Consider the following 17,073-nt stretch of genomic DNA (forward strand, 5'->3'; position numbering starts at 1 on the left):
AAAGACACTTTGAAGTACGAAAAGGCATGTTTGGAATCCCAACTTCAGGCCTATTCCCATACCGGTCGCTCTGATGTTGTTTTCCCCTCCCAAATGTAACATGTGATTGTAATCTGCAGCCGGACGTCCCGACAGGACACGAGGGCAAGAGGGGGTGGTCAGATCTAAGGTTGGGCAGGCGATAAGATCACGTTTCGCTATGCGGGGCCGGAGGGGGTACATCCACGAGACCTAGTTTTATGATATGGGACTGGGTCGAGAGGCCAGGTGTAGCGGGGGGGGGTCATCAGAAGAGAGGAAGGGTGTTCCTGGGAGGAATGCAGGGGTGTTGGTCAGATCTAGGGGTGTGAAGGCCTTGATTAATCACCGCTCCTCTGATGTGAGGCGAGGTCCTACTGTAGGGAGCAATAAACTGCATCTGTTGGACTAGGTGATGGCCTGGGATCAGGCCGGGCAATCGGGCAGGGAGGAAGAGGTTACCAAAAAGGGCCTGTTCTATGGGTAGGATGAAAGAGCGAGGGGGCAGGGGTTCAGCACGGAGACAGGGTCGTGTTTAATGGTGCGTTTATGGCCCGAACAGGAGAGACCGGGGGCTGTCGGGGCGCGGGGGGAATACTTGCGAGGCTGGGGGGAGAGAGAGAGAGAGAGAGAGAGAGATGCAGGCTATTGGCAGTGGGCAGAGAGGTCATGACACACAAAATGGCTACTATCTATGTTCGTGATGGGGCCTAAAAAGGGGGCAAGATGGCGGGCCACTGTTTCATGACTTTCGTTTTACCTTCAACGGTGGCGAGGGTGAACACAAATGAACGCCGCTTATGTACATATACATTGTCATTTTCCACAGTCGCCGCTTTTTAACATAAGTTAGGACATTTCCGTGTTCATCATAACTGACGGGGTATACATATAATCATGTGTTGTCAATGAAAATAGCGTTTGTCAATACTGGTGGACTTGCATATAACCGTGTGCAATTGATGCGACATACGAGGTGGAATACATATAAATTTACATTTGTCGTATTTAAAAAGTGACCGATGAAACATTTTACAGGAAAAAGTGGTTGAGGGAGGAATTTAGTCCAATACAAGCAATTAGTCAAGGGGTGTAGAAAGTTCCGAAAAAAAGGGGGGGTCTTCGCCACAGTGTCTCTTTAGTAGCGAGTCATCACTGGTAGGCTCTGGTAGTTCGTTTTCTTCCGTTGGCGCTGTTGAGCACCGGCGGTGGAGCTATAGGTCCAGCTCGGGTCCTTCTTTACACGTAGCAGGGTGTGATCTGTCCTTTGCCATTAGGCCACAGTCCTGTTTCCTAGCTAATCTCTCTAAAGGGTGCCTTATGCTGGGCACCTGCATTTCTGTCTCGTAGTCAAAATCCACGTGGAAAGGATAGAAGGGGTTTTGTCGGATAATCGAGGGAGGAGAGGGCGGAGTGGGACCGGATCTTTGAGACGGACCAGGGGAGCAAAAGGGTGATGCGCAGGCAGGTCCATCAATCGGGCTCAAAGGGGCGGGGACTTCTGGCACGCGTGGGTCAACAAGTAGAGGGCTTCAAGGCAGCCCCCCATTCCTTCGTTTTCTGCGTTTGAGAGTGGTGCATCGTCCCGCGTCCCGTTGCTCTGCGGCTCCATCTTAGGTCGAGGTCACACGCGCCTCACGATCTGTGGCCAGGCTGTGCGTCACGTCCAGCTCCTCTCCTCCGGTGACTGTGTATCCTTGAATGGGTACAAAACAGGTTTTAGCGAACTGGCAAGAGAAGGCATTTATACATTTCAATTCCGTCCCAGATCTAGGTAGTTGGGGGTACGTTTCATCGGTCACGGTCAGGAGTTATCACTGTGGAGCATGTATACAGGCATGTCTACTGAGTTTGTACTAAGTCTATTTGGCGTTCATTCATGTCGCATGTGGCTTTCTGACCCTAGCCCTGGCAGTCTTCTATCAACGTGAGAGAGAGGGATAGTGGCTAAACATTCTTTTCTGGGGGGGGGCAACAGTTAATCGGGGTCATCAGTTATACTTCGTGTTATGGAGCTGGGGCCAATCGGGAGAAAACGGGGACGTTTGGACATCCGTACTTGGATGCAGAGGGATGGGGCAATCTGGACATTGTTTCTAACAAGCTGAGAACAGAAAACCACTGACATATAGTCCTCCTGTAAGAAGGCCAGATTAGGGGACTTCAGTCGTCTAACCTGTCCTTTCCTTCATAGCCAATTCAAGTTCCATCATTTTACAGAAAGGAGAGGTAGTAATATGGCAAATTACAATTGTTTTAGTTTCTGTCAATTTGCCGAACACCTTTGTGTTCGAAAACCAATTAGGCTCGTGCCGGCGGGGCACAACGTTACCATACAAAGGAAGAGGGAACAGGGGGGAGGGGGACCCTCGGAGGGAGAGTCGTCCGCATTTTAAATGAACTATTCGGTACACGTACAACATGAAGAGAGAGAAAAAGAGAGAGAGAGAAACGTGTACAGTAATAGGCCATTTAATGCGCACACAACACAAAACAGTAGGGGTCATGGTATATAGAAACACAGACTGAGGGACAACGTAAATCCATATACTACGTACACATGAATTCAGGCGGGGGGGTACATGTATTATATACAGAACTCAAGACAACACATAGAACAGTACTTGGCCAAAGATATTTCCTCCTGCATGCTGCGCACCCTTAGTATCCTATTTAATTCGCTTGGTTGTCTTTTGCCGTTGGCCTCTGTCGCAAATACTTACACTTTCGTTAATTGTTCGGGAACTAACCTGGTCGGGTTAGTACTTACGGTGGGATCTTTGAATCGTTATTAGCGAATGGGTATCCAGGCTGAGGCAACGGAGGGTGTCAGTCGGGGGAACAATGGGCAGCTTCTAGTTTCATGTCCATGAGGGTGCAAGAAGGAGGTGGTAAATCTTAAACATTGACAATATTCTTAGTCTTCCAGGAGGAGGGTACTTGGGTAAACCTCACCCTGGAATAGCCCTGAACCTTCCCCTATTTAGTTGTCGTATGAACCTACTTGTAGGTGCACGTCCTTCTTGGTTGCATTATTCGGGGGCCGGTTGGAGTAGGCGGGGTGGTCTACAGTGGTACCGGGTCTGGTTTAGGGGTATCTGAAACAATTTTCCTGAGATATGTGGCATACAAAGTAAAACAGAACACCGGGACCTTTATCGATTGCCTTATGTTGCACAAAAGTAAAAAAACACACATGCAACAAACTTGGACCATTCACATTTTCAATATTCCTGGGCACTTTGCTTTTTAACCTTTTAGTAATTGACTTGCTTTATTTCGCCTGGATTTTACGTAGATCGGAAACAATGGCTATGTATTCGAACTTACCAATCCAAGAGCTACGACTATATTTGTTTGTCACAAAATCTTTATTTAAAAAATGTTGACGTACGAATGCAGGCCTACAACCACGTGGGCCAGCCACGGAGCAGACTGGAACTGTACATGAGGGCATATTTATCTGCAGAAAACATAACTGAGTCGGTGGTTGTTTTATTTCATCAAGGTACGATAAGTGCAATAAAATCATATCGAAAATTCATTGTGGGCAAGTACCATCAGTGTCAAAAAGATTCGAACTTTCAATAATACTGTAATCAATGATGCGCCAGAACTTAATATCAAAGTCATTGCTCGAATGTTCAGGCAATACTCATCCCCTCCCGCCATGTGCTTCAGAAACTGCATACATATCTCATGATATCAAGTCTGAGCATCCGGAACACAACGGGGAATTGCGAGTTTCGTTTGTACCGGCGCCATTTTGGGTGGGGTCAGGCGGGTCCAAGTATAGTCAAAATGTCTCCACCAACTCGTGGTCGGACCAGAACCTCTTTCGGCAGTCCAGAAGTTTCGTTAAGGGGCAACAGAAGGGACCGGTGACATGAACCATCAATCAAAGAAAAGGGAGGGGCAACAATCTTTCCTACCGGGTCGTACTGATGTTCCACCGGAACTGATCAAATCGGTAGTCTGCAGTATTTTTGGTCATTCAAAAACTGAGGCTGGCGCCAGCATGAGGGCGCCAACGTCTCGTGGCTACGTCTTGGTCGTTCTGTGGGCAATCATGGCAGTCGTTCCCCATCGGGGGCTTGGGGCCCCTGCAGTTCTCGTAGAATCTTCAAAGCTGAGGAGAACGCTTCTGGACGGAGGACGCGCTTTTCTAGCTGGCCAGCGACCAGGCCATCCTTGCACGCCAGGTTAATTCCTGCAGAGTCGACCGCCATTTTTAGGAGTTCTGCAGCTACCGGCAGTCACTGGGTCGAAAGAGCAGACGGATTCCAGCCTGCCGGGCGAGGCGTCGTTGCACCGCCACAGTGGACGAGACCCTGCTGGGTGAGTGGAGCGTCGCTATACCGCAAGAGTGGACGAACCTTTTGCCGGGTGCGTGGAGCGTCCCTGCACGGCAAGAGTGGACGAACCCTTTGCCGGGTGCGTGGAGCGTTGGGGGTGCAGCTGAGGGGCCTCCACCTGGGGAGGCGGGAGAGGCTCGTCCGCGCCGCCTCTCCCTCCCAGTGCACCCCACTGCGTCTCGCTGACATTTGTTATGGCCGGACCAGGCGATGAAGAAGAGGGGGGGGTCGGAGGCATATGCAAGACATCCCCCCCCCCGTGGCCTGCAAGGCGCCGGGAGAAGAAGGGAATGGGAGGACCAGTTCATTCCGGGCCGGGCCATTCACCCCACGACTTCTCCGGCCGAGGGGCGGCCAGCCGCTCTTTACCATGGCCACAGGAGCGGGTCCCTCGGTTCATCCTGGGGACAGGCCTTGGCGCGTGGTGTCGCCTCCGGACTATTCGCGTAATGGTTCTCCACCCCAGGCCGCCGCCGACGGCTTTTGTAGACTTTCTGACACCCAAAAACCTACTAGAAAGTAGCCCAAAGTAGCCCGACATTGCTACTTTGGGGAAGGAGGGACAGGAACGGCGTCAAGCAGATGGCGAAATGCATTGTGGGTTTGTTGTTGCAGCCGTTTGCCGTGTAAATAGTTGTTTAATACATTTTTGTTCAAATAAAAACGTTTTAACCTGTTACTTTGCTATAGTGTTGTATATTTCTAATATTTGCCTAGGGTTTGTCGTCAATTGGGCGGGGTGGTCGGTGGAGCCGAGCTGTCTCGCAGTCATCATGGCGTTGAGTTCGGCTTTCCTCACTAGTTTCATATTTCATGAGGGGTTGTTCCTAATGCTTCCATTTCAGTGAGGTTGAAAAGAGATCTCATCAGTGGCCTACTGATTTTACTCGATTCCTTTTGTTTTTCCTAACGATTTTTATGTTCTAATATTTGCTAGCACGATACAGCGGCTAATCCGCATTTTCTTTATATATGTCCTTTTTATTAAGGGTGTCCTCCGGTGGAGCCAGATGGTCTACCTCTAATAAATGGTCCGGGCTGAACCAACTACTGAGCAATGGGGGGGAGATAGGCATGACGGGTTACAACGGGGACAAAAGTCAGCACTACCTATCCTTCACTACTTTGCGGAGACTAGGTAGAATATTTCTATTCTACAGTATTCGCAAATAGGGAATACCCAAAGAGAGAACCAATTCCAAACAGTCAAGTTCGGACAAACAATCAATCAATCAAATGAGGAATAAAATAGGCGCGACGGGTTACAACGGGGGCAAAAGCCTGCGCTACCTACCCTTCACTATCTGCAAAGAGAGAGATCTTTCTGTTCCTCTCTGTTTGTAGGCAGAGAAGATCCTTTCCGAGAACCAATTCCGAACGATCAATGTTCGGTCAAACAATCAATCAGTGGGGGATAAAAATAGGCACGACGGATTACAACGGGGGCAAAGGCCTGCGTTACCTATCCTTCACTATCTGCAAAGACTAAACAGAGTATGGCGACTCTGTGCTTGTTTGCAAATAGAGAATGATCCAAAGAGAACCAATTCCAAAACAATAAATGCTTGGATAACAATCAATCAAATGGAGAGGGAAGTAGGCGCGACGGGTTACAACGGGGGCAAAATCCTGCGCTACCCACCCTTCACTATCTGCAAAGGGAGAATACTCCTATCCTTCCCCGTTTGTAGACAGAGAATCTCTCAGGACAAAACAATCAAATGCGTAATACTAGTATTTTCCAATGACAATCAAACAATCAATTCACAATTTGTCGTGTTTACACGACCTTACCCGGACCGTATGGACAGTTTCTCGTCTTCCGTTTCCAGCGCCCGATCGTCCTCTATTCTCCGTAATTGCTGTGGCACTCCTGATGGTTCCCAGTCAGGACCGTAGATCACTCGAGAGAGGTCTGTTCGGAACCAGTGAAGTTTGGATGATCGGCTGCCAGACAAGGGTCTATCGGGCAGGAGCTCTTCCCGATCGTTGCAGTCGTTCACTCTGTCGTTGGGACCTCTCTCACTGGATCCACGTGTCGCTGATGGGCCCCACGTTTGGGACGCCAATTGATGAAAAAGGGTTCAGGCAGATCAGGTCGTTTTACCCCTTTTCTAGGTTTGCCCGGGGTTAGCCGCTTCTCACCCAACTCACGATTACCAAATAAAGAGGCAGGCGCTGGAGACTGGAAGGCAGGAAACAGGAGTTTATTTCTGACGGAACAGAACACGTCAAATCAGACAACAGGGTGTCTTCTCGAGGTACTCTAACAAGTTTCTCTACGGCTCCGTCTTTTATGCACAGGTTTATGATGTACAAACATTCCTTATTGTAATAAAGACACTTTGAAGTATGAAAAGGCATGTTTGGAATCCCAGCTTCAGGCCTATTCCCATACCGGTCGCTCTGATGTTGTTTTCCCCTCCCAAATGTAACATGTGATTGTAATCTGCAGCCGGACGTCCCGACAGGACACGAGGGCAAGAGGGGGTGGTCAGATCTAAGGTTGGGCAGGCGATAAGATCACGTTTCGCTATGCGTGCCGGAGGGGGTACATCCACGAGACCTAGTTTTATGATATGGGACTGGGTCGAGAGGCCAGGTGTAGCCGGGGGGGTCATCAGAAGAGAGGAAGGGTGTTCCTGGGAGGAATGCAGGGGTGTTGGTCAGATCTAGGGGTGTGAAGGCCTTGATTAATCACCGCTCCTTCGATGTGAGGCGAGGTCCTACTGTAGGGAGCAATAAACTGCATCTGTTGGACTAGGTGATGGCCTGGGATCAGGCCGGGCAATCGGGCAGGGAGGAAGAGGTTACCAAAAAGGGCCTGTTCTATGGGTAGGATGAAAGAGCGAGGGGGCAGGGGTTCAGCACGGAGACAGGGTTGTGTTTAGTGGTGCGTTTATGGCCCAAACAGGAGAGACCGGGGGCTGTCGGGGCGCGGGGGGGAATACTTGCGAGGCTGGGGGGAGAGAGAGAGAGAGAGAGAGAGATGCAGGCTATTGGCAGTGGGCAGAGAGGTCATGACACACAAAATGGCTACTATCTATGTTCGTGATGGGGCCTAAAAAGGGGGCAAGATGGCGGGCCACTGTTTCATGACTTTCGTTTTACCTTCAACGGTGGCGAGGGTGAACACAAATGAACGCCGCTTATGTACATATACATTGTCATTTTCCACAACATGGTTTCAACATTTCCACCCATGGCGGTTATTTCAGTGCTGATAGCACTGTCTATACAAAGTCTTTTTCTGAGTGTTTGTTTTCAAGATAATGAGACACCAAAGGAGCTGTTTAGGGCATGGGCACTGGATTGCATAAACTGTGTTTTCGGTTTTGCAATTTCAAAACTCCTTGTGTATTAATTTAATTGAATCATGCGTAAATTCATGAACTTCAACTGTATTTTTGCAAACCGAGCAGTTGCCACATTTATGGTGGCCCTCGATGGGTCTCATATTCAATTGCATTCTTAAGTCTTTTTTCTTGTTAGACGTCGTGCGATCTGCCCCTTATGATTTTTTGACCTATGCTTTTGCTTTTTTTCATTGCGAACAATGGTCATCAAAAAGGCATTCTAGTTGCGTGACGAGATGCCAATTGTTCAAAATTATCTGGCGAAATTTGATGGTGTGTGGGCCAAATTTGAAGATGCTAACAAGTTTGTCTATAGGTTTCTTTTCTTTTTTAATGAGCAGCTCTTCTGGTGGCGTACACCATGTCCTGTTTGCCACATGTTTGAGCATTTTACTGGGGTAGCCTCTCTCTTTTAGTTGGTCGCAGAATACCCCTGCATTGAAAATCTTCTTTTCTTGCAGTTTCTTCTGATCCGTAGCAGTTGACTATAAGGAAGATTGTACCTTAGATTTCTTGGATGGGAACTTGGAAAATGTAAAATTGTGTTTCTGTCAGTCGGTTTGCGATGTAGGGAAGTCATCAATCTTTATTTGTGTAGAATAACTTCAATATCAAGGAAAATCAAGCACGTTTTGCTTTTAGAAATGCTGAATTCGATGTCATGATGTCTTGTGTTTAGCCATCCATGGAATTGTTGAAGTTCATCTTCTGTGCCATTCCAAAGGCACCAGACGTCGACTGTATACAGGTACCATTGCTGGACATGTTTTCCAAAAGGGTTGTGATTGATGATAAATTTGTCCTCAAAACGAGCCATGAACAACACAGCCATTCCTGGGGTGAAGGGGCATCCCATCGCGGTCCCTTTGGCCTGCATGAAAACCTGAATCAGCATTTCCTGTGTAACAAACTCACAATGTTACCGAGAGGCCCGTTGCATTACAAACAAGATCGGACATAAATAAATCCTAAAAGTAAGCTAAAGCGAAACTCCTACTTTTGCTAAACGTTTTATTTATTCAGTATAAACACATGAACAAACAACACTGTCTGTTCATTATTTCAGATTGTTTATAAATTGACAGCAACTCAAAAAATCTGAATCTATAAAAGAAAATGTACCTTTCAGTCGGAAAGACTGCTCTGGATTTGTGTTGTGTTTCCACTTTATTACTGTTTGTGTGCTGCATAAATACTTTACACATAGCCTCTAAGTTAAGCCTGACTGCTTTGGTGCCAAGCCACCAGATGGTTAAGCACAGGTTAATGTGGGGTTTGCTTGTGTTTTACCATGACAAGAATTGTGGTTGCTGCTTAAGTAGGGCTTACCCCCCTCAGCCAGTGTAATGTGTGGTAACGTATTACAATATGTGAGTGTATTTCTTAAAGTTGTTATGTCATATGCAGAATGTAGATTGTTAATGTGTTCTTGTGTATTAGAACCTTTGCCCATTGATTGCTCTGCTATTGTGGCTGGAGGTTGTGGGTCCAGTCTATGGAATAGACTAAACTTGAGTTTTCTTCACTTCGTCCGGATTTCATTATTTCTTGTATGCTATATTTTATGGCGACAATTTTTCTCGATTGATTGGACCCACCGACATGTCATTTTTCTGGTTTGACTTTATTTCTATCTTGCCACTCCAAAGAAAGCGGAAAACAGAGGATGAACATTTCATTATTTCTTGTATACTACAGCCAGTTACCAAATTTCTCACAGTGTCCCTAATCGAGATCCTTTTATCTATTTTCAAAATGAGACATTAAAACCTGTAGGAATGAACTCCTTTTTTCTTCCTCTGACTTAAAACAAGGTACAGTCATCCAGATACACAATACCAACAGTGAAATTAATTCATTAAAAAAATTACTTGAATGTTTACCCCAACTGATCATGTGTCCAGCCTGGTATAGTTTGTATTTGTTGCACCAGAATCAAAACCAACCTCGACCCCCATGGCTACCATGCTAACTTACTGCACCATCTTTGTTTACCCTAGGGTACTTTGACTTAAATCTGCAATTGTAAGTGGTGTCTATGTCTTTAAGCAGTTGCATTATGAGATACAACTTACTTATCTGTAGTTATTTTTCAGCCTTCTAATTTAAATTAGAAACACATGGATCAAATTGTCTAATTGGTATGCCACGGTTTCTACCATAGTTTTAGGCTGACTGATGGCCAAATACTTGAAGTAGCAGCAAGTGTTGTCATATTCAAAGTAATAAACATAACATAATAAGATACACAAAGCAACATCACAGCAAAATTAAAAACAAAAAAAACATGTTGCAACACAACAGCATCACATTGCAATAATAATGCAGCACAAAAACAGAGCAGTACAAAAACATCAGTACACATCATCACCACAACAAACTGCCATGCAGCAAATATTCTTTTCCTACTTTACCGCTTCTAGAAATCTGTTTTTATAAAACAGTATGAAAAGGTGTCAAAATGTTTTGTCGTCCAGTCCTAATTTGCTATTAATTGTTTGTTTCCTATTTTGTATTGCCTTTTACAGGATCATTATGATTGGGGTCTTAGAGCTATAAAATCAGTATTGGTTGTTGCAGGCTCACTGAAACGAGAAGACAGAAGTCGACCTGAAGAGCAGGTATAATCTGGTATTTCTGCTGTTGTTGTTTCCAATTCATAAATTATGCAATTGGTAATTTCTTATGGGTTACAACAGTGATACCCTTCACAGTCATGTATGAGGTCATGAGCAATGCTTCCAGGGGAGTAAAAAATGTGGGAGATTTTAAAACTTGGTTGCAATATATAAAGTTCATTCAATTGAAGATTCTTTGGGGCTGTAATTCTGCCTTCCTAGTTTATAACATTAAACTTCCGTAACTATTTCAGTTAATTCAAAGAGTTTTGTAATCATATGATGCCCAAACCTGTGCATGGTATAAAAAGATCACACTTTTCCTGGCAAGGAACGTCAGGCCCGAGGAAGAAGGTAGATGATTGACTAGGTGTGAGAAATGGTCTGCTTCGGCACAGGGAGTGATATTGGTTTGAAGTATTTAGGATGAGTTTGGTATGGTGGCAAGTGTCTATGGGGAATTAAGGGTGTCATAATACCTGTCATTGATGTCTTGCCATTGTGGCTGGTTTAGCGATTAATGCTTGCCTATGCTGCAGTTGATTGATGACTTCCTGGTGTCCAATTAAGAGGTCCGAGCCTACCAAGGGGATGAATCTGGACGACATAGAGATGTGTACATTGGGTGGGGTTAGGAGAGCTGGCACAGGTGAAATGGTGGGCAAAGGCTAGATGTCAGGTAGCTGGGCTGATGGAGGTGCTGGGATCTGTGTGGTGGTCAAGAAAGATGGGGCTGTCTGCCTATAATTAACAAAAAGACTGAGGGGCTGGAGGAGGTGGAGGAGGTGTTCATGCCTAAGGAGTTAGGAGAATTGGGTGATGCCTGAGATTGAAGGAAACATTTTTACTGTCAAAGGAGTTGGAAGAGTGGGTGAAGTCTGATGGGCTTAAGAATAGGTGTATCACCTAGGTAAGGGGGTGATATGTACCTTTGTGGGATGAGAAACATGTACCTTGACAGTTGCATCAAGTGGAGGAAGATGAGGAGCGGAATCCACTCCGACTGCCGTCATCATGATGGGCTGGGGTTTTCTCTTTTAGTTATTCTCTGAAACCCCGGGTCAATGGGCCATTAGTACCTGCTTAGAAGTATAGAGGGGAGAAATAACTTGTCACATCTGATTTTACAGTCCCAATAATTCATGACTCCGAAGAATAGCACACTCCAGATTCCGGTTAGTTAATTTATTACAAAACCAAAAATAACTAGAGATACAGACACCTCAAGATGAAGTTGTAAAAATACATCAGGACTAATACAAAACCTACGGCCAAAGTTCACTCTCTGAAGCATACAAAGAATGACCAGTTTTAGGAGTAGAACACAAGCAATGAGTGCCCAAACGTCAAGATTAGACTTCATTGGAGGTTTGTAAGTAAAAAGCATTAGTCTGTCCCTACTCTAATACTAATGTGGCATCCCTACTTAGTATTCCCCAGGCAAGATCAGGAAAAGGTGTCAGCGCATGAAGATTTCCTAAGAAGTGTACTCACGTAGTATGGGTCAAGTAGCATAAAGCTACAGAGCTCGTTCTAAGATGCTCCTTCTCTCACCATCGAATCTCCTCTCCTCTGTCTCTCTCAACCCCCGGGGCATTGTCCCTAATTCCAACACCAAAATCCTAGGACACACCCATTTCACATCATCCAATCACCCCATCCAGCTAGACACCTCCTCTTAGGTGATTTTCCATTTAATTGTGATACTCCCAGCCTGTGGTGCGATTACCTTGATTCCCAGGCCTTCTCCAGTGAAAAAGAACATTGTCTGGCATTATCAACACGACTTGTTCAAATGTATCCACCCCTCCCTAAGCCTAACTCCTAAAACAAAAGCATTATTCTGACTAACAAAGATGAATTTCTCCACCTGCAACAGAAATGTGAGAAAGAAAAGATTCTGCATACACATGAACATTAGGAACAAACCCATTATGGAGAGTCAGGGAAATACACACGAGGCCTACTGAAAATCAGATAACATAAGAATCACCATAAACTTCATTAAACACAATTATGCATAAGCATCATTACTGTGAATATCTAAATCAAATGCATTATGTAACGGTTAATAAATTCTCATTAATTATTTATAAACAAACAATAGAATTTTCATCATTTAGAGCACAATTATCATGCTAATTTCTTCATATTACACGAAGTATCTCTACTACTTCACTTTACACGTTATTACATTTCACATTCTAACAGCCAAATGTAAACACGAGAAAAAAATAAATGCAGGCGCAACCTACTCATGATTATAATGCACCCCTACAAATGAAAGAGCATAATCATAATACAGCGGTCAAAGGGAAACCCTGGATTTCAGGTGGAAAGTCTCCGACAGACTGTCTGATGACTTACCGCTCGACATCAAAATTGGGCCCAAAGTATCTACACATATTAAAACTTGTTCAGCATAATTGTATCTATTTCCTCTAAAGGACAGTATTTCAATGTTGTGCAGTAAGTGAACGTGCAATGGAAACGGCACACCAATAAACCTTCTGTTTCGGTGATCTAGACCTTATACATGAAGTGAAGTACCTAGCAGAATTATGAAAATCAGCTAAAATATCATAATGTATTTTAAAACTGATAAATTGAAAAACGTTTGACCAAAGTAGCTGTAGCTTAGAACAGCATCCAATCAAGTGCCATCAGTTTTTACTAGAACAGTTTTGGCACCTGAACTAAAAATGTGAGACACTTAGGCAAAACATTAGGAGCCTCACCATTCAATTACCCTTATCCACCCTAAACCCTAAAAACACCCTTACCACTATCTATCTATCTATCTATCTATCTATCTATCTATCTATCTATCTATCTATCTATCTATCTATCTATCTATCTATCTATCTATCTATCTATCTATCTATCTATCTATCTATCTATCTATCTATCTATCTATCCATCCATCTGCTAAGGGTCCCCAAAGTCCCATTCCGGATGCCTTATCATGACGGTAGGAATGCTATGAAAAGGCAGTCAAAATGGGCCACCGTAATCCCTGCAGTGGTGCCTGAGCAGACACCATCCCATTGTAGGGTATTACATTCCAACCAAAGGTTGGACGTGCTCCTTAAATCGATCAGAAGCATCGGTCGGTCCCTCTTCCCGCTGCCTCTGACCGCCACATATCATAATGCAGCGGCTGGACCAAGGCACCAGATCTCTAACGTACTTCCACAGACAGGCCTTCGGTGGTGGTCCGTCTGACATCATAATCGGGACCAAAGTGTCATATTGAGTCTTGTTCTGCATGGAAAGTTTCGGGGTGAACCATCGAGTGGGGGCTGAGAAAAAGGGGATGGAAAAAACATACAATTTCACATATTAATTCCAATAGGAGCTTTGAACACGCTACAGCCACCACCGCTGGACGGAATTAAACCAAATTTGGCAGGAAGATAGATGCTGGTTCACAGATCATGCTTTCAGTTATTTGGTGTAAATCCATGTAGTTGTTCAGAAATTTAAGGGAAAGAAAATAAGGATTATTGACCGGAGCCTAAGCACAGATCTTATGATGTGATCTGATTAACTGTCAGCCCGTCAGTCAGAAAGTGCTGACAGCCATCTTGGGACCAATATACATGATAGCACCCCCATTGAAATGCCTTGTAGTCAATAGCTGGTTTCAAATCATTTGTTTATGGTACCATACTAATTTTAGGAATTGTGGTGGGTTCTAAGGTAAGTTTACCCTCTAGAAAATCGTTCTGCTGAGAGTGCATCAATCATGTTTGTATGATTTTTTCATAGAGGTTATAGATGGTGCTCCAAAAGCTAAAATGAGAGCATATTTGCTGTAAACTCACACTAGGTTTCTCAGACATATGGGAACTACGTCTGACATTCTCTGAAAAACAAGTACTTCAACAGGAGCAGCCTGTCAGTTGATTCCATTGTGTTCTACTGCAGCCTTCCAGAGTGTTCTAAAGAACAATTAGAGTGCTAGCGATCTTACTTATGACAAAAGTATGGCACACCTGAAGCCATCTTGATTGAATCAAACTGGTAAAACGTAAAACCTTTAATTTAGAAAGAAAATCATTGAGGGTTTTCATTGTGTCATAGAAATTATGGTTAGTGTTGCAGAAAGAAAAATGAGGACACGTTTTAAGTGAGTTCTTAAATATCTTCCTCTTCTGTTTCATTAACACAATCTGGCATGCTGACTGAAGCATGTACTTTAGCAGCAGGCTCCCAGGTGATCAGCAGCATACTACAGTGTTCTGGTTAGCAACTATAGTGCTAACATTCTCAAGTTAGGCCAAAATTGTGGTACAGCTAACCGCCATATTGATGGAATCGAAGTGGAAAACTGAAAGCATTTTCTACTGAGGATACTGCAGTAAATTAGGAGATTAGGGAGCTTCATACCAAATAAGTCTCCCAAGATTATCACCAGAGAGAAAAGAGCCCAAATGTAGCACAATTGTCACCCAAATGTAGCCCAAGTGTAGCCCAATGTCAATTGTGCAAAACACCATCACATATTGGGTTTCTTTATTAAAGTGCATGAAAGGGTTAACACATACTAACCATTCAGAAATGGAGTGCTGAAATAAAAAATGAAAGGTACATTTTTATTTGCTGCCTTCTGCACTATCAAAGGGTGGAAAGATGAAAATTATGCTATTAATGGTTGCTTTGTGTGAGAGTGGTAATATGTGATGTCATAAGCAGTGCATTGTAGGGGCATAAGTTATAGTTAGCTCAGGTAACTATAACTGCTGAATTTTACTTGTTTTGTACGAGTGAAATGGGAGCCTAAATATACATCCCTGTAACCTTTGATTTTTTCAGCGAATTTCTAAGGTTTTTTTCAATTCTATTTCCTAACTATAACCTTTGTTTTCTTTCAGATATATATATATATATATTACAATTGGATCGGTCCACAGTGAGGGAGAGGATCAGTTGAGTGTTGTCTGCATAGGAGATTATGTTGAGTCCGTGGGATCTGACGACGTCTGCGAGGGGGGTCATGTAGATGTTGAGCAGTGTGGGGTGAGAGATGATCCTTGTGGTACGCCGTATATGATGTTTTTAAGTGCAGAGGTGATGGAAGGTAGTCAGATACTCTATGTGCATCCTGTAAGGAAGGAGGCGATCCACTTGAGGGCGTCTTGCTGTATGCCTATGTTGTAGAGTATGTTGACGAGGGTGTTGTGAGAGATGTGTGGAACACCGCTGAGAAGTCGAGGAGGATCAGGGCCACAGTTTCTCTGTGGTCTAGGAGTGTTCTGATGTCGTTTCTGGCGGCAGTCAGTACAGTCTCAGTGCTGGGGTTGGCATGGAATCCTGAATGTGAGGCGTTCATTAGGTGTTTTTTTTCCAGGAATTCGGTGAGTGCTTTTTGATGACTTTCTCAAGTACTTTAGGGGAGCAGAGAGATCGGACGATAATTTTTTAGATCGCTTGGGTGCTCTCAAATACAGGATCAGATCATTGGCAACTATTTTAATTTTGACAAATGTGAAAGAGGTGGAAAAATCCTATTACCTGTATGATGTTTAATCACTAGAGGTTAAAAAAACGGGCAAATAAAACCAGGGAAATAGGACTATGATGTTGAGTTTCTTTTCTGACTGAAACTTTCCCTAGTTGATTTTCATAGTCAATGAGGCTTTGAAATGTAGTTTAAATGATATTTCTCTGAAGTCCGTGGGAAAACCATTTTTTTCAAAAATAAAAAATTAAGCCTTCCAATTTACCAGATCAAACTTTTTTGGGCATCAACCATAGTTAGTGCTTCTTTATGATAATTAGAAGAAATGCTTAATAATCAGTATTTCGAATGCTTATAGGTCTGTAGACCCTGGTTACACAGGATTTTGTCTTCCTTTTAAAAGTGGACAACAGTTGTTTCATAAAATGAGTTGAAATAGAGCCCCCTTCATTATATTGTTATATAGTAAACAAAACGCATCATTTTATCATAGGGCACACTGTTTATAAAATTCTGTGGCTGATAGACTGCCACAAGACTTTCCATTATTAAGGCTAATAACAATTCAGTTTCCAAAATTAGTTTCACCAGCATTTGAGTGTGTTTGAATAATAGTCTATGTATGGGTATTGTAGGATCTGAGGTCTAGTAGTTTCATATTCTGCTACATAAATTGACTTATAGTGTCTTAAAAAACGTAACCTTTACCTTTCTGGTCATGTATTGGGTGCCTGATAATAGGATCCATAAGATCTGATTGGAAGCAACCATATGGTCTAGGCTAACATTTACCCTTTGGTTTGATTTACCACAAACGCATCTTGCCTTACTGTCTTATTATTATCTATGTTTTTGTTTTTTTTATAAAAATCTTTTAATACCGGCTGTCGTTTTTCCCATCTTAAATTATCTTCATTGGATCCTGTACTTAATAACTTGTAAGCAGCTAATTCACTTTTGGTCTGTATTTGTGTTAATTCCAACTATTTTCTTTATATAATGTAGAGATATAAGCAATAAATCGCCCATGCAAAGTATCCTTAAAAACGTCCCATACACTAGCCATATTAGTGCCACCTAAATTTAACTTAAACAACTCTTTAATGAAAACAGAGATTTCCCATCACCAATCCTCATCTGTTAAATATGTTTATTGAAGGCACATCTGAAAGTGGGAGAGTGTGCAGTATTTAACACAATTTGGATAGAAGCAATTGAATGATTTTAAAAAAGAGTTGGGTATCATCTCGCTTTGTTCTATT

At 43.6% G+C, this 17,073-nt stretch overlaps 1 protein-coding gene across 1 annotated transcript in view; it reads left to right on the top strand.

Annotated features, from left to right (window-relative positions):
- The window catches only part of LOC144824202 (dynein axonemal heavy chain 11-like), a 3,356,387-nt gene that overhangs the window by 1,739,049 nt on the left and 1,600,265 nt on the right, over positions 1-17,073 (top strand). The window contains exon 48 of the mRNA XM_078683354.1: positions 10,258-10,350. Within this exon, the coding sequence (XP_078539480.1) occupies positions 10,258-10,350 (93 nt within the window). The remainder of the gene's footprint in view (positions 1-10,257; positions 10,351-17,073) is intronic.

This window comes from Lissotriton helveticus, chromosome 3_1 (genome assembly GCF_964261635.1).
Source record: "Lissotriton helveticus chromosome 3_1, aLisHel1.1, whole genome shotgun sequence".
Taxonomy (NCBI): Eukaryota; Metazoa; Chordata; class Amphibia; order Caudata; family Salamandridae; genus Lissotriton; species Lissotriton helveticus.